At 50.3% G+C, this 18329-nt stretch overlaps 1 protein-coding gene across 2 annotated transcripts in view; it reads right to left on the bottom strand.

Annotated features, from left to right (window-relative positions):
- Positions 1-16826, bottom strand: part of LOC133081662 (CD99 antigen-like) — a 33047-nt gene extending 16221 nt beyond the window's left edge. The window contains exons 1-3 of one of the 2 annotated variants that reach the window (XM_061177989.1): positions 16589-16826; positions 1672-1704; positions 285-329 (exon numbers count right to left, since the gene is read on the bottom strand). In XM_061177989.1, coding sequence (XP_061033972.1) covers positions 285-329; positions 1672-1704; positions 16589-16655 — 145 coding nt within the window. In that variant the 5' untranslated portion in view covers positions 16656-16826. The remainder of the gene's footprint in view (positions 1-284; positions 330-1671; positions 1705-16588) is intronic. The other variant, XM_061177988.1, reaches the window with a different exon arrangement.
- Between the last annotated feature and the right edge of the window lie 1503 nt (positions 16827-18329).

Here is an 18329-nt window from a genome sequence, read left to right as displayed (position 1 = left end):
CCAAGAAATAAGTAACCAAAACCAGGGACAGACACTCAGAATAAAAGCATCCCGAGATGCCTTCCAGGGGACCCAAAAGCATCTCGCCAAAGTGTCAGCGTCCGTTCTCTTACAGCCACTGTGGACTTGAAAGCACCAACATCACAGCATAATTCAAGTATTAACCAGGCTGGATCCAGAGCCGGTGAACAGCTGACTACGGCTCACCCAGCTCTTGGGAAAACTGGGGTGCACGACAACGATTTCTCGGCTGCGTTTGCGTGCTGGGCACCTTTGCTTCTTACCGGTGCCTTGTTTTGGTGGGGCGGGAGTGGGTTTCTTGTCATGGTCTAAAGAGAAGAGACATGTCTGTCAGTAAAACTTGCAGCTGGGAAACAGCATCAACTCTCGACACTGTTCTGTTTCCTTAAAAAGACTCAGAGAACGTGTGAAGCATCATTTTTTCCTGAAAGTTGAGGCAATAGCCAAGCACTGCAGGACGACTCCAGTGAGCCCAAGGAGCCATGGCAACAGGAACATAGGACGATGTCGACCACGGCTGCCACCGAGACTAAGGACCCCTCCCACCTCATGACGCCAAGTGGGGGGCTGTGAGTGAAAGAGGAACCCGGGAGAACACAGGACGCAAGGGAGAGCCCGGGACCTGTGCGGGAGAAGGAGGGACCCGGGACCCTTGGCTCAAAGGCTGTGCACGTTCACTACATGAAGCACACCTTTTGCTCCTTGGGACCCCCCCAGGCAACCAAGGCAAGGTGGGCTGAGGTTATTAGGACCACAGACACCTCCCCGGCATCTCTCCCCACCAGCCAATGAGGGTTCCATCGTCGAGAATAAGACTATCCCCCCGTTGGCTTTTGGGAACATTACTGCCCTCACGGTTTTGACTCACACCTCTGCATCGGACCCCAGGAGTTAAAAAGATATCTTGGGGCATTGACATACATACAGTACTATGTATAAACCAGATAACTAATGAGGACCTACTGTATAGCACAGGGAACTCTACTCAGTGCTCTGTGGTGACCTAAGTGGGAAGGAAATCTGAAAAAGAGGGGATATATGTATACGTACAGCTGATTCACTTTGCTGTACGGCAGAAACTAATGCAACATTGTAAAGCAACTCTACTCCAATAAAAAAAAAAAAGATGTCTTGGGTTGAATGCTGGGCTCCCAAATTCACATCCACCGGGAACCTCAGAACGTGACCTTACTTGGAAACAGTGTCTTTGCAGATAACACTGGTTAAGAAGAGGTCACAGTGGATTAGCACAGACCCTTATAGACGAGTGCCTTTATCAGAAGGAAACTGGAAAACATAGAGGCACTGATGCACAGCAAAGTGGCCACGTGAAGGCAGAGGTTGGGGTGATGCAGCCACCAGCCAAGGGATGGAATCAGTGAGCCCACGGGGGACCAGCCCACAGGGGACCAGCCCACGGGGGACCAGCCACTTCCCCAAGCGCACGGCGACCCTGCGTGGCATTCATCCACCACCACAGAGTGTGGAAATTATTCCACCGAAAAAGATTTATTTACCCTGACAAGGGCATCTTGATTTTCTTCATCCTACGTGAGTCTCTAGTTATCACAGTAAGACATATTTCAAAAGATTTACTATGGTCCAATAAAATATTCCCTGTAGTTTATAAAATGTTTTAATATTACTCACCATCAAGGGCGTGCGATAAATCAAAATCTTGGCCTAAAAGAAAAAGAGTCCAATTAGAAATAAGTCAAATAAAAGTAAATTGGGAAATTAAGAAAACAATTAAAAAAGGGCATGATTTTGGATTCTGAGATGTCTGGCGGCTTTGAAAATGCATCACCATGTTGTGATTTCTCATTTGAAATATTCACTCTCGTGCGTAAACGTAAGAATATGTCAGCTTATGTTTTACATTATGGACAACCTTAGAATTTAGCAGCAATTAAATTAGTGGGAAAACATAATAATTCTGCACGTGCGTTATTCTAAAATAGCAGGTGTTTTGAAATAGGTGAGTCACAATTTCCAATACATGATGGAGAAAAAACATGGAGAGAAAAACCCCTTGGAGTAGCAACATCTCTATAATTACACAACCAAAATGTACTTCTCGTAGACACACCAGACAACCCAGAAAAAGGTAAATTTTCTTTTTAATTTCCTGTGATCCCAGAGAAGGGGGGAAACTGCCTTTAATTCCATTGTTCTTCTATCCTGTTGCTACCGCTTTACTGAAGCAATTTCAATACTATTTCTATTTCTATCCAATTAATGATGGATTGAAGGAAAGCAAAGTAAGGGAATTTGGGAACGGTCCACTTGGACCGTCTGGTCAGCGGAAAGGAGAGTGACAGCGGGTTGGAGGATCATCCTGCAGGTGCAGAAGCAAAGGGCACACGTGTCTCGTGTCGGGAAGTGCTGGGCGTGTAACAAGCCACCTTCATCCCCGGGGGCCTCCAGAAGGTTGCAATGTGTTCAGTCCCCCTGAATGTCTCACAGACAGGTGTCAGCCTGTAACTCTCTCTCTCTCTCTCTCTCTCTCTCTCTCTCTCTCATGTGTGTGTGCAGCTATGTGTGTGAGCGATTGGGGGGGTGTGTGTGTGTGTCCGTTTACTGAGTGGTTTGGGATCCATGGGGTTTTGTGTGTAGGTATGTGGGTGGTTTGTATGTGTGTATTTGTGTAGGTGTGTGTGTGCGCTGTGTGTGCATGCTTTGTGTGTGTGCACATGTGTGTGTCTAAGTGCAGTTGGCATGTGTGTATTTGTGGTGTGTGTAGTCTATGTGTATATGTGGGGTTTTGTATGTGCGTGTGTGTAGTTTGGGCGTGTGCCCATGTGTAAGTGTGTCTACGTGTAGTTTGGGAAGTGTATTTGTGTGTGTGTGATTTTCCATGTGTGTATTAAGAACAGGCAGGCAGGTAAAAAAGAATGAAATAATGCCATTTGCAGCACCATGGATGGACCTAGAGATGAACATACTAAGGGAAGAAAGTCAGACAGGGAAAGACAAATACCCTATGATATCACTTATATGTGGAATCTAAACTACGACACAGATGAATCCATATACAAAGCAGAAACAGACTCACAGACGTAGAAAACAAACTTATGGTTACCAAAGGGGAAAGGTTGGGGGGACAAATAAATTAGGAGTTTGGGATTAACAGATACACACTACTGTATATAAAATAGATAAACGACAAGGACCTACTGTAGAGCACACAGAACTCAGTATCTTGTAATAACTTATATGGGGAAAGAATCTGCTATATATATATATAACTGAATCACTTTGCTGTACACCTGAAACTAATATTGTAAATCAACTCTACTTCAATAAAAAATACGATATGAACAATGAGATGTGCCCCAAATTAAAAAAACAAAACCAAACAGGCAGGAGAAGCAGCGTCATCTGGGAAGGCCCTGCGCGGGACGGACCCCAGCCCTCACGGGGGGAGGGGCGCTGTTTCTGCACCGCACAGCCCGGGAGGGACAGGTGTGGTTTCAGCTCTTCCTGCAGCACGTGGCAGATGCTCACGAGGTAGCCAGGGCGGCTGGGGAGGGTGGGATTTGTTCAGCCCCGAAGAGCCCCCTCCTGGGCAGGCGCAGAGCCTACACATAACATGCGCGTCTCTGGTCCTGTACGTCTGCCTAGAGACCCACAACCGTTATCACTCCCTCTACGCTCCCTCTGCCGAAGCGAGGGCGCTGGGACCTTCCTGAGATGTTCAGCATCCCTGCCATCGGGACGCCTCCACACCTGACGGCGGTGGGTGGGGGGTGGGGGGGTGGGGGGGGGCAAGTAGCCCCAAACAGAGCGATTCAAGGAGTGGACGATGCGGCGTTTCGGACGCGGATTTGGAAAGAACAAGCAGACAAGGCTCTTTGGAATGCTGAAACCAACAGCAACACACTTGAACGTAAGATGTTTTTACACGTGGCGCGTGCGCGTGCATGCTCCTGTGTGGGCGTGTCTGTGTACGGATGTGCACGTGAGTAGACTCGTGTGCGTGTCTGCGAGCACGTGCACCCGCGGGCGTGCACACTGCATGTGGGTGAACTGCACGCGTGCCCACGTGGTGCACTGGCGCGTGTGCGGCGCAGGTGTGTGCTCACGGGCGCGCGCGCGTGTGCGCGCAAATATGCATCGAGCGTGAGTGTTGTGTATGTATGCGTGTCTGTGCCCTGCGTGTGAGCATGCGTGCACGTGTGTGTGCACGTGTCTGTCTGTCTGCCTGGTAGCTCCGTGTCCAGGGCCTGGAGCCTCCCCAGCCCAGCTGGGCCCCGTGCCCCTGCCCGGCTCCCCGCGCATCTGGGCTCCTGAGCACCGCTGACGTGGCCCCGCTTAGGGGAGAGGTCACGGCTCAACTCAGCCCTCTGCTGAGCCCCCGGGGTCCCGCACGCAAACCCAAGAACAGCAGACCCAGTGGGGCTGGGGGAGGGGCCGGGGGGAGGGGCCGGGCATCCGAGCGGGACACCCAGGCATTTCTCTTCCTGCTGCCTTTGCCCAGCCCATCGGAGGCAGCCTGCACCGCCTCTGCGGCTTCCAGGCGGCCCCTCCAACCTCCAGGTGTGGAGGGGGACATCTCCAGACGTGAGGTGGCCCCGCCGGACGCAGGGCCTGAGTCATCCCCACCGCGCACACACACCCCCTGCCGTGCACCCTCCCCCCCCCCGCTGTCTACCCTCCCCCCTCAGCCGTGCACGCCCCCCCCCAGCCATCTGTTAGGTTTCCTCCTCCCGAGACCCAGGACAAGCCCCAGTACGTCCCCAAGGCCACCCTGGGCGCGGGGTCCTCCTGGGGAGCCTGTGCAGCTGCACGTGCCTCACAAACCCGCTGAACCGCGAATCTGAGGTTCCACAACCATGAACTGTGCAAGTGACAAGCGCACAGCACGAGGCCCGAATCCGGTTTCCCTTAAATTCCATCAGGGTGGCGCACTGACGCAGCCATCACAATGAGGATAGAAGTACTACTGACGATAATTTATAGAGATGATCAGTTACACAATTTATACACGGAGCTTATAAATTATACAAATGGAAATAGAACAGAAATAAATACGGGAGACAAAACTAGAACAGAAAGAAAATATAGATCGGGGCTTCCCTGGTGGTGCAATGGTTAAGAATCCGCCTGCCAATGCAGGCGACATGGGTTCGAGGCCTGGTCCTGGAAGATCCCACATGCCGCGGAGCAGCTAAGCCCATGCGCCACAACTACTGAGCCTGCGCTCTAGAGCCCACGAACCACAACTACTGAGCCCGTGAGCCACAACTACTGAAGCCTGCGAGCCTAGAGCCCGTGCTCCGCAACAAGAGAAGCCACCGCAATGAGAAGCCTGCGCAGTGCAACGAAGAGTAGCCCCCGCTCGCCACAACCAGAGAAAGCCCGCGCGCAGCAACGAAGACCTAATGCAGCCAAAAATAATAAATAAAAAATTAAGAAAAAAGAAAACTAGAACAGAAAGAAAATATAGTTGCAATAATAATTACAGAAATTACAAACTATAGAATTTATCATTTATATACAGAACTTATAAATTATATAAATATATAAAAATAAGTAGAAATAAGCTTTAGAAACAAAATTAGAAGAGAAATTAAATATAAATATAATTATAGAAGTTACAAATTATGTCATTTATACTTTAGACACAGAATTTATACGCTATATAAATATATACAAATAAAATAGAAATAAATTATAGAAACAAAATTAGAAAAGAAATAAGATAAAGTTGCATAATAATAAATTACAAATTATATAAATTATAATTTATACACAGAACCTATCATTATGTAAATGAATATATGTTTAAATATAATAGAGATAAATTCTAGAAATAAAATTAGAATAGAAAATAAATTGTTATAATTATAAATTAAAAGTTAAATTATAAATTATGTAATTTATAATTTATACACAGCACCTATCAATTATGTAAAAGAACACCTGTATACACATAATAGAAATAAATTCTAGAAATAAAATTAGAATAGAAAATATAAATTTTATAATAATGAACTATAAATTATATAATTTATAATTTATACACAGAACCTATGAATTGTATCAATGGATATATGTATACATGAAACAAACTCTAGAAAGAAAATAAGGGTAGAGATAAAATTTAAATTTTTATAATAAGTTATAGAAATTATGAATTATACATAAATTTTACCATTTATACACAGAGCCTAATAATATAAATACAGGCACAAATAAAATAGAAATAAATTCTAGAAATAAAGTTAGAATCAAAATAAAAATTAGGCAGTTAAAAGATTCCTTGGGCTTTCAGATTTTCATACTAATGAGGTAAGAATCACGTAAAACTAACAGTAGCCATGGATGAATTTTCTGGATGGCCTGCATGCTCCTGGAGCCGTCTAGATAATACCGTTGATCTGCCAAGACTCCCCTTTAGGGAGGAAGAAACGGAGACCCTAGAACTCGCCCCCCGTCCCCTGCAGTGTCAACGGCAACACCAGGGTCCCCCCGGCCCTGGCCCCGTGCAGGCTGGTCACTGCTGCTCAGGGCTGGTCCAGGGCCAGAGGTGATGGTAAATCCTGTTTGATCTTATTTTATTTCTAAATATTAGAGATGCCCTTATTCTTCTGTAGCTAGGAAGGAATTGCTGCAGACATAGTTTTGCCGTTTCTCGAGCCATGTAATTTAACATTCTGCCTTACAGATTTTGTGTCAAGGAGGGGAAAGATTCTTCTCTTGTACTGTAACCCTGGGGGTGCCACTCTGGGCTGTGTCAAGCTTTGGAAGAACCCAGAGCATCTGGGGACGCTGTGGGCTGGGCTCCGGGTGCCGTGGACCAGTGAGTTTTAGAATTTGGGGAGCCCAGATTCCTGGGCCCCGATCCCGAAGACACTGACTCAGTGGGTGGGAGCCAGGCCTGTGAATCTGCATTTCTAACCATCTCCAGGTGAGTGGGCTGGGATGGCAGGAGTGGCCCAGGACCCTCATCCCGGCTGTAGGGAGGTAGCTCTAGGACCCCGGTAAATTCAGTCTCCCTGAGCTAGGAAAGCAAGTCATCGTCCCCCTGAAAGATAATCTCCAGGATCTGACTCAAAGCCCCAAATCCATTTCCAATTTTATCACCCTTCACCCTGGGTCACCACCCTGCCCCTTCGCACTGGCCCTAAATGACCCAGTCAGAAGGTCCCAAACTTGATCAGTTCACGGAGGCTTTGCATCTCCAGAAACTGGCCCAAGGCCCCTAAACTAGATCTGACAGTTCTGTTTATTAATCACAGTCAAGGCACATCATCCGTAGTGGTTTTGTTTTTACAGTCGCCGGAAATGCTGAATGAGCTAATATTCAATCATGGCTCCTGGGGAACTCCAGGGTTAAGTTCCTGCACCCTCAGGTCACACTGCCATCAGCTAATCGCACATAACCTTGCTTCATGCATGTTTCTGTGGAATTTGATCTTATTTAATCTGGAGTGTTGATGCTCACAGCACTCTTTCTCCTGCCTAAAGGAAGCTCATCTCACACACGTATTTCAGGCACACGGCAGCCTCCTTGTGCTTAGAAGCAAAATCGCAAGCATAAAGCACAAAAATGCAAAAATGTGGCACTACACAGATACTTGTTTACAATCTGAGACCGGAAAGGTGACTCCGTTTTTTTGTAGCTGTGCACAAATCCCTGAACTCAGAGAGTATCAATTTGGGAGTTACAAATAAATTGTAGCAAGTAGGCAGATTTGCAAATACGGAGTCTGTGAATGCTGAGGATGGATGGTACAATTACTACTATGATTGGCCAAAAAGTTCACTCGGGTTTTTCCGTAAGATGTTACGGAAATACAATAGATGTCACTCTATGTCCCTCGAAAATTTACAATCCCCCCAGCATCCTGTGAATGATTTGAGGGGTCACATAGTTTGGGCACCTTGTCCGTCCTTGGGGCTTCCCTCGAATCCTCTACTTGGCCATAAATGCCAATCTCTTCTGTCCATACCAGGAAAACTCCTATTCAGGCCTCAAAGCCCCGATAAGATGCTGCCCTCCTACAGGAAGCCCTCAGCATCCCTCCCAGCCAGACTAAAGCATTTCCATGGGTGATTCCTATGCACATTACAGTTTCAGAAGCTCGAATACAGATCTTGGTACTCAACTCTGGCTGCACATCCAAGGAGACCTCATAAGTCCCAAGGCCCAGGCTGTGCCCCAGGCCAATTAAAGAAAAAACTTTGGGGGCCGGTTTGCAAGCCACTAGTATAGATTTTTATTTTCTTACTACTCCTTAACACAGCTGGTCCCTTCTCTCTCATTTCTGCTGTCTTGGTCCAGGCTCTGCCAACACCCTCGGCTAAGGCCAGCAATTTCTTCCCCTGCACACTGGGTAGCTGGTTTAATATCATCGGTTTCCCTGGCAGTCCTATGTATTTTATTTTATGCATTAAAAAGAAACGTTATTCTGAGAGGGAGTCCCCAGGCCTTCTCAAAGTACCTGAGCATCCAGGGAAGAAACTGGTTAAGGGCTTCTTGTATTCTTCCTGAAAGGATTTCGGCTGGGGGGGGGGGGTGGAGCCTTAAAAATGAAAGCAGAAATGGAGACAGGAGCATAGGTGGAGAAAAATTTAGAAAATGAAATCAACAGGATTCACTAACATCGGATATGGGAGAAGAAGCTGGCAGGAATGAAAGGTGACTTTTCATTTTGAGAATCTGGGCAAACGGTCCTATCACAAGAAGCAGGAGTGAAGGAGGAGATGCAGGCCTGGGAGAAAATCATGAGAAGCCGGGGATATGGAGCACTGTAGACGCCATGGGTGCAACCAGACGGGCCAGATCTATCAGCAGTTACGGAAGTTAGCCTAGGGTGGAGAGAGATTTGGGGGTGGGACTTCAGGGGAACCAGCATGAGCCTTCCAAGAGGTGGAGAGGGAAGCTTTCTCTGTGGTAGCAGGATGCAATCCACACCCCAGCTGAGACTCATCTTCTGCTCTGTCCTTCCCATGCCCTGATTCCTTCCCCAACTCTGAGTCAGCTCCTGATCTTGTAGGAATGCAGACATTATAGCCCACTGCCTGGTGATGTGCTTACGGTGAGTCTAGGTGCTGGTGGTTTCAGAGCAGTGAGATAATGGTCCCCCCTCCAACTGGAAACCACTTGAGATAGGTACTACAGCTATCTATCTATCATCTTCTATCTAATCTGTCATATCTATCTATCATCTATCATCTTTTATCCATCCATTCATCCATCCATCACCTATCTTTTGACATCTCTCCATCTATCCTGTGTCTGTCTATCATCTATCCGTTATCTATCTTCCACCATCTGTCTGTCTAGCCATCCATCCATCTATCCATCCATCATCTGTAAACCTATGATCTATCTACCTCTCATCCATGCACCAATCAATCATCAATCACACCTATCCAGCGCTACCTCACTCCAGACAGGCCACTAGTCTTTAATTAATTCCTCAGCATGGAGTCGAGTCAGGGCGGGGGGAGGGGGAGGGGAGGCTGCCCTCGTCTGTCCAGCAGCACCGCATGTGGGTCTCTGAGAGACAGTCTTTGACATGCATCTCCCGCGCCCTCTGAGACCCAGCCACACCCTTTCCTCTTCCTGTGCTGCGGTGTTACTCTGTGTCAAACACCTAAGAATTCTCCTTCCTGGGTCTCCTTCACCTGGTGGGGCACATTCTGGGCCAACTACGTGGCAAACAGCACCCCTTTAACTTCCATTGAGAACTGACCCCAGACCCTTTCCTAAAAGAAAATAGCTAAGGACAGCAGACGCTGATCGGCAATATTTGAGGTCTTGCCAGAGGGACAAGGTCTATATGCCGCCTTGTCTGTGTCTTGCCCCCAAGACAACGTCATCGATTTACTCTTTGTGCACCAGTAGGTCGGGTCCAGTGCGTTCCTGCGGCCGCATTGCCAGAGCGTGATCGCACTGGGCGGCCGGGGAGGGGGAGGGGGAGGGGAGGGGGAGGGGGAGGGGGAGGGTGGAAGGCCCTGCGGATGCACAAACAGAAACAGCCGGAATTGGAATTCGCTGGCTGCATTGTCTGCGGGTGACGAATGCCTTCCAAGTCCCGGAATTCAACAGGTCTGGCTCTTCGCCTTCTCACGAAGGGCGGTGAACAGGCAAGAATGAAAATGAATTCTCTCTCTCTTTTTTTTTTTTCTCAAAAGCACCCTTAGGAGTCATTACTTGGCTCTTTGAAAAGTTGCTGATGCCCTGCAGCTTTATGGCCTTTCTTGAAAACAAAGGGATTCTATCAAAAACGTCCAAGTGCAGAAGGCAAGAGCGATGGAAAAGGGGTTCAGATTTGCAACGGATTTCAAACGCCCCTGCCTGCCGTCTGCGGAAATAAAGACATTTTACGACACGACCCAGTCCACTCAGACAGATGAACGGGCACCAAAGCCACACCGATGCTTACTTAGCAAAGCGTGGGTAAAGCATGCTGGTGTTTCCTACTCTAATCTATTTGATCTTCTTCGTTTCAACGCTGCTGGACGGGCACTAAATTCCCAGCCTGTCCAAGGGGTCCCTAACCGCCACTGGAAAAACACTGCTTAGAGGGCCTGTATCTAACTCTAGGGGGAGGAAAAAAAAAAAAGTAAGTTTCTGGTTTTCTGTTTACGGGATTTTTAAAAAATAATACGAGTAGCGAGACGGTGGCCACACCAAGTCATTCAAGACAAAGCTGAAACTAACACAGTTGTGTACCAACACCCAAAAGTGCCGTAAGAATTAGGCGAAGAGGGGCTTCCCTGGTGGCGCAGTGGTTAAGAATCCGCCTGCCAATGCAGGGGACACAGGTTCGAGCCCTGGTCTGGGAAGATCCCACGTGCCGCGGAGCAACTAAGCCCGTGCAACACAACTACTGAGCCTGCGCTCTAGAGCCCGCGAGCCACAACTACTGAGCCCACGTGCCACAACTACTGAAGCCCGTGCGCCTAGAGCCCATGCTCCGCAACAAGAGAAGCCACCGCAATGAGAAGCCCGCGCACCGCAACGAAGAGTAGCCCCCGCTCGCTGCATCTAGAGAAAGCCCACGTGCAGCAACAAAGACCCAATGCAACCATAAACAAATAAATTAATTAATTAAAAAAAAGAATTAGGCAAAGAATACAAACAGGAGATTCCAAAAAGCAAAAAAAAAAAAAAAAAAAAAAAAAGGAACTCCTGTGTCTCATGTGGACAGATACAGATGCAGATGTGAAAGACACAGGCAGACCTCATTTTATTGCGTTTAGCTTTACTGTGTTTTTTACAAACTGAGGGTTTGGGGCAGCCCTGTTTCGACCAAATTTATTGGTGCCACTTTTCCAACAACTTTTGTTCACTTCATGTCTCTGTGTCACATTTTGGTAATTCTCGCAATCGTTCAAACTTTTCCATTATGATACGTGTGTGACGGTGACCTTTGATCAGTGATCTTTGATGTTACTACTACAACTCTCTGAAGGCTCAGAGGATGGTTAGCATTGTTTAGAAATAAAGTATTTTTCAATTAAGCCATGTTCATTGTTTTTTTTTTAAAGACATAATGTCACTGCACATCCGACAGACTACAGTCTAATGTAAACATGACTTTTACATACACTGGGAAACCAAAAAATTCATGTGACTTGCTTTTACTGGGGTGGTCTGGAACCGAACCCGCAATCTCTCTGAGGTGTGCCTGTCCCATTAATTAGGTAAATACACATAGGAATTCTGGTTAGTTACCCTCTTTCACCCAAGAGATTAGGCACAAACAAAAAAAGAACATCTAGTGTTGGGTGGTCAACCAGAACTCCCTGGGAGGATAAAGCCAAAATCAGAAGCAATATGGCAGCATCTCGTAAGACCAACCATTTGTGTATCCTACACAACCTGGCCATTCTCCCAGAAAGACACAAATATAACAAAATATTCATGGTTGTTGACTGTGATTGAAGTGTGTGTGTGTGTGTGTGTGTGTGTGTGTGTGTGTGTGACGTGGGTCTTTGTCCTGTAAGGTTGGAAGGGTGACTGTAAATTAAAAATAAAAGCCCTGGTGGAAACAAAGGAAGAGACTTCTCTTCCCTCGCCCTTTGTTTCCAGAAGCTCTTTCTCTGTCCTTTTCAAAGATGGGTAAATATTTTTAATGGCTAAAGGAGCCTGTTTTGACAACCTGTATAGAGTGGGTGACATTCACTTAGCTGCTTTTAAAAGTGCGTCTTTGCAGCCTTAGTGGGTCACCTGTGATGCATGTCACATCCTGGTATCATGCTCACTCAATCATAAAATGGGTTTCTTTCCCTTCTACCTTGGCGGAGAGGCTTTCTGGGTTGATGTTGGGTTGAATTCTAATTCCCCAACAACACCTTCCCTGTTCCACCAAAGACGCTCTGGTAAACACTACCGCCACGAAGGGGCTGCCGTGACTTGTATCATGAAACCCATGTTGATGACAATGCTTGCGGGTAGTTCATTTTCAAGTATGTGTCATCCTCTGAGGGTTAGAAAACACCCCTCTGTCTGCAGAAAACACTTCCAAAACCATTGTATCCCCCCAAAAGGACTTTTGGAGATCTGTAAACACACAGTCCATCGTTAACCCTAAGAACTGGCAAAGGAGATCAAAAAGCGATCTCCACTGATTTACGTGGGACGGACACCCGGGTGTCAGAACAAGCCACGTGGGGACTCAGCGAGATGTCTTGTGCCAGATGTGTCTCCCCAACTGCCACCAGGGCTGGGCGTCCTCAAACAGCTGGGTGTCTGAAGGATTGCGTGGAAAGCCAGGACGCTGAATGAGTTGGCACCTCACCCCCTCTAAGATAACCTCCGTCTTCTTTCTAACCCTGTCTGTAAGTCATACACAGCATGGGATTCTTTTCTCCCTAAAAGAAGCCACCGTGATAGGAAAATCTCAATAGGAACAAATACATGGGCTCTATGTGTGTGGTAGTCAGTCTCCTTTGGGAGGAAAACCTCAGCTGGAAAAAATTCCAGATTTCATCCGTGAAATCCCTGCATCCTACACGTCGGATGGATTTCACTACTCAACCACCTGCATTCTTTTTCCGAACAATTAGCATATCATCCAGATGAAGAGAAGTGCATCCCCGCCCATGAAGAAACCCCCCCAAAATTAAGTATTTTAATATCTCCAGATGCAAAAAAAAAAAGGGGGGGGGGGTTGAACCATCATAAACTGAGAATGAAGAAAGAGCCAAAGCCCTGAAGGAAATAACACGCAATTAACTTTTTATCAGAGCCAAACACGCAGGCAGGACAATGAAACTCACTTTCTCTGCCTGGTAAGCGGAAACAGGCAGAGCTGGATGGGAAGCTGGAGAAGCCCACACCTGCTTGGGTGGGGATGATGAGGGAATCCCCGGAAACCGGTCAGTTGCCCAGGAAATGTCGCTTTCCCTAGGCGTTTCTGGATTTTCAAACAGCACTGGCTAGTGTGCAGAGGCTGGGATGGAGCGTGGGGTCCTGGATTCAGCACCTTCCTGGACCCAGTTCCCACCCGGTCCGCACTTAGGTTGCCCAGGTACCAGGAGTTTTAAAGCCCGGGATGTGAGTGTCCTACCTGGAGGAAGATGACTGAATCCAAACCCCCAGCTACCAACAACCTGGAATCTGTGACACAAATTCCAGGGTTTCTCAGCCTCAGCACGACTGACATTGGGGCTGGAGGACCCTCTGATGTGAGGCGTGCTGTGCCCTGTGGGCTGTGGAGCAGCTTCCTTGGTCTCCACCCACCGGATGCCAGGAGCTCCCCTCCCCCCAGTGTGACACCAAAAACGTCCCCAGACATTGTCATATGTCCCCCTGGGGGACCAAGTCATCCCAGGTTGCAAACCACAGCCATAAGTAGTCAAACAGATGGATGGATGGGTGGATAGAGAGATAGATGATTGATATTATGTCTCCATGCTCGGTCAGGGTGTCTCAGCCTCAGCACGACTGACATCTGGGGCTGGAGGACCCTCTGATGCGGGGCGTCCTGGGCCCTGTGGGCTGTGGGGCAGCTTCCCTGGTCTCCACCCACCACATGCCAGGAGCACGCCCCCTACAGTTGAGACAACCACAAACATTTCCAGACATGGCCGAGTGCCCCTGGTGGCGGGAGGAAGCAGTGCTCTACTGGAAGCCGAAGTTGCCTCTTTCCTTCTAGGGCGCCTGCGTCTCTCCACTCCACACTATCCCACGGGGATTTCCAGAAAAACCTGGGAACACAAGAGCCCTGGGTCCCAAGGCCTCGGAAACCAGGCCAGTGCTATCTGCACCCCGATGAAGATCTACCCCTGACTCAAGGGGTTTCTGTAGCCAGAATGGAAACGAAGCCAAACCCCGATTTCTATAGGGAAGTGTGTTCTGAACTTCAGCAACTCGAAAGCAAACTTTCCTGATAAAACCCCATTTGTATCTCAGGAACAGTCCGTTCCCTGCCTCGGACCCCAGAAGGATCCGGCGGGGGAGGGGGAGGCGCCCTCCAAGAGATCAGCATGTATGAAGGCTCTGTCCTCCCTCTGTTCTTTTGGGGCGAGGCTGGCTCTCCATCCACCCCCCGCCCCCCACTGCTGCAACCCGGAGTAGCTGGGAGCAACCTGCATAGAAATCAGGCAATTCTAGGCTAACGGTGCTCTGGGTTTTTTCTAAAAATTACACATTTTATATACAGGGTAGAATATAACCTGTATGTGAAACCTGTTAAAAAACAAACAAACAAAAAACAACTGTCACCAGAGACAGCTTCCAACTCAGCCAAACCCTCACACTGGCCAAGACTGTGTTCTCCACCCCTGAGTTCTTGAACTGTGGGACTGTCACCGTTCTTTGGCCCTGTGTCCTATCTGCCTGATGAGATGTTTCCCTTCCTCCAGCAGATGGTACCTTCTTGGGCGACCAGAACCCCTTGTGACCCATCTCCCTGGGGCGCGGCCACAGTTAAGGGCTCGGAGGGGAATTAACTCATGAAACATGAATAAAGGTGTAGCCAGGGGGACGCACGAAAAATTCTCGTGAGCAGGTGTGACTCAACCACACAGCAGGAAAAACAAAAACAAAAACAAAAACTAATGAAGAACTCTGTGGTGAGGCAGCTAGGTGGGATTTACGGCAGGAAAGAGAAAACAGGAAACCCATCCCAGGCCCTCCCCACCAAGCTGTAAACTATTCCAAGAGGTCCCCACGGATCAGGCTGAATTTCTTCTAAAGACTGCAACGAACACACAACTCCTAGAATACACGGCACACATTTTAAAAATGCAGATATCAATTAGCAAATCCTCCCTAAAATAAAAATCAGGCGGGGGACCAGGGCTCAACATTCAATCTCTAGCGCTGAGCTGGAAATTTCCAGGTAAACACCGGGCCTTCTCTGTCCTGTGTCTGGTTCCTACAATGTGTCCACCACCGATCAGGCCACTGCTGAAAGACACTGCCCTAGTGGCTGTCCACTTAAAAATAACCATATAAAGGAGAGAAAACAACCGTTAGTCGGAGAAACCTGTTTTTCATGCCACGCCCAGCAGGATCCCAACTTTCCTTTTAAAAGAGAAGAGAGAGAGAGAGAGACAGGAAAACAGGATCTCAACTTCCATTTTAAAAGGAGAAAGACAGAAAAACGCAGGCGAGAACCAGAAAGAGGCCAGGTTGGCTGGAGAGTGTGGGCGTCCCGGGCGTCCTGCCCTTCTCCGGACACTTTTTTTGGGTGCGGTTTTTCGAATTACCTACTCGGACACACGGACGATCGGCTGAGAATACGTGTCCCTTGGCGGCGTCGTTCTGCACCCGACCGCGCGCTCGCCAGAAGTCCCCGCGGCCCGGACACCCCACGAGCTGCTGGGCGTTTCTAGAGCTCCGAGTTTTTCCTGCCTTCCTCCCCCTTTCCCGGGTTTCAGGCTCCCCGGCCGAGTCCAAATTTAGTCCCGGGCCGCAGGGCGTGGCGCCCGGAGGCGGCCACCGAGCGCCCGAACAAAGACGCGGTCCCCGGGCCCTGCCAGCGCTCTGGCCGGGGCGCGGGGCGGCCGCAGGGGCGCACACGCGCCCCCGGGAACTGAAGGAAACGCCGGGGGGAGGGCGAGGGGGACTCGGGGGACTCGGGGGACTCGGGGGCCGCCGCCCCACCCAGGGGCCTCCCAACTTTTAAGAGTCTGTGAATCTGAAAACAAACGCTGACGTTCCGCCTGCGGAGTGAGTCCAAAGGCGCCCGGGAAGAAAGCGGGGAGGAAAGGGTAAGGCCGCCTCCTTGGGGCGTTGGCCACCCGTTGGCACAGCGGGTCCCTCTCGGCGGGAAGGAGGGCTCGGGGGTCCCCGGCGCGTCCCCCTCCACGCGCCCCCCCCCACACACAGTGCGCCCCCAAAGTACGTCCCTCGCCATGCGCCCCCCCAAGGTGTGTAGGCCCCGCACAGCGCGCCCCCGAGGTGCATCCTCCCCCAGTGCGCCCCCCAAACTGCGTGCCCTACGCACTATGTCCCCCGAAGTATGTCCACCCCACACGGAGCGTCCGTGCCCCAAGGTTCGACCCCCCCCTCCCGCGGCCCTTCCCTGGGGCCCCGACGCGGGTCCCCAAGCCAGGCCCGCGCCCCCGTGAGCCCCACCGGCCGCCGCTCACTCACCCCGGGTGGGCACCTGGGTGCCAAGCAGGCCGAGCAGCAACAGCGCGAGGGCCACCCGGCGCGCCATGGTGCGCGCCGCGCCGCGCAGGGTCTGTCCCGGGAGTGGCGCGCGGACGGCGGCGGCGGGAGGGACACCCCCCGGGGCGGGGCCGGGTCAGGGTGCAGCGCGGTCGCCCCGCCCCTGCCTCAGCCCTTCCCGCAGGCGGCCGCCCCAGCCCCGGGCCCCGGGGAGCCGCAGGGGCAGGGCGCGAGCGCGGGAGGCGGGGCGAGGCCGTTTCCTCCTGATCCGAAAGTGTAGGGCCGCGCCTCCACCCACCCCTCTTTAACGGGGACCGCCCCCCCGGGCGGCCTCTCTAGATAACGGAGTGAAGCCCCCCCTCCGGGGTCTGCTAAGGGTGGACCCCCTGCCTCGGGTGCAACAGCCCGCGGTCCCCAAAGTCCAGTCTGGAGTAGCAGAGCGCAGAGCACGGGTAGGGGTTTTGGGGCGCAGGGCCGCCCTTACTTCCCAGCCTGACCAAGGACCTCCTTTACAAGAGCCTCCGCGCTCCGGAAGCGTCTCCCCGCCGAGCCGGAGGTGGGGAGGGGTGGGACATGTCTCCCCTCCCCCATCCGAGGCAGCTGGCGCCCAGGTTGGGGGGGGGGAGGGGCCTCTCTGGCGACAGTCACAAGCCACAGCTGCAGTGTGGGTGCCCTTCCCTGTCCCAGGCTTAACAATGTTTTTTAAACTAAGATATTAGCTTAAAATTCTATCCGTGTTCCTTCAGGACACTGGAACGAAGGTGTCAGACTGAGAAATAGCCCTGAATCACATTCCGGGATTCTACCCTCCCGACCCTACCCATCCAGGGCCAGGTCCTACCCATCACGCCCCTCCCGCTCCCGGGATGACTCAGGGCCCCTCCTCCCTGCCCTCCTGACACCTGGCCTAACGCCGCCATCTGCCGCCATACACAACGGACACGTGTACCCCCTGGGTCAGACACACATTTGGCCAGAGGTGCCTGGACCCACACCCCAGGGCCCCCAGACTGCTTATCTTACAAGGCCAGCAGTCTGAACAAACACACCTGGACCCAGGAAGAAGGTGGTTCTTTTTCTTGGCCAACTGAAACCCCACCACATGATTGTAGTCTACAGGCAGGAAGGTAATGTAATCATTTTCGGGGGAAGACAAAAACCAAAAAACCTGCCTTTGAAGTGTCCCTTCTTGTAGCTAACCTGGGTTGACCACTCAGCCAGAGAGCCCCCTACCTCCATGCAAATTTCTCTATATATCTTTTTCTACCCCTCGCTTTTCAGCCTTGACTCTGCCAATTACCACTTTCCCTTTCCCAGACCACAGTCTTGGAGCCCATAGAGGGTATGGACCCTGGGCAGTTGTAAACAAGAGGACCTCCAGGGCACTTCTGAGGGAGGAAGGGGATGCTGGAGCTGCTGCAGCCATTTTGGCACCTTGAGGTAAGTCAGCCCCCGAATGAAGCACAGATAAAAGAAACCATGTGCTTCCTGCCAAGGTCAAATTCCAAAGACCCTTCCCTGGGAACTTTTCAGTTCACCCCAGTTACCTTCAAAAGAAAGGCCCTACCTGGTAAATCTCCAACCTCTGACAATTGAGCTGTACCATGGCTGACACTTTTCTCTTTTTAGAAGCTTCTGGAGGCTGTGTGCATTTGGTCACTGAGGGGCTGAGTCCCCATCATCAGCCATAACCTTAGGCACCATTGCTCTCTGAATGCCAGGC

This window comes from Eubalaena glacialis, chromosome X, assembly GCF_028564815.1.
Source record: "Eubalaena glacialis isolate mEubGla1 chromosome X, mEubGla1.1.hap2.+ XY, whole genome shotgun sequence".
NCBI classification, from domain to species: Eukaryota; Metazoa; Chordata; class Mammalia; order Artiodactyla; family Balaenidae; genus Eubalaena; species Eubalaena glacialis.
Note: the sequence above shows the minus strand (reverse complement) of the source record. Positions and strands in the feature narration are given on the sequence as shown.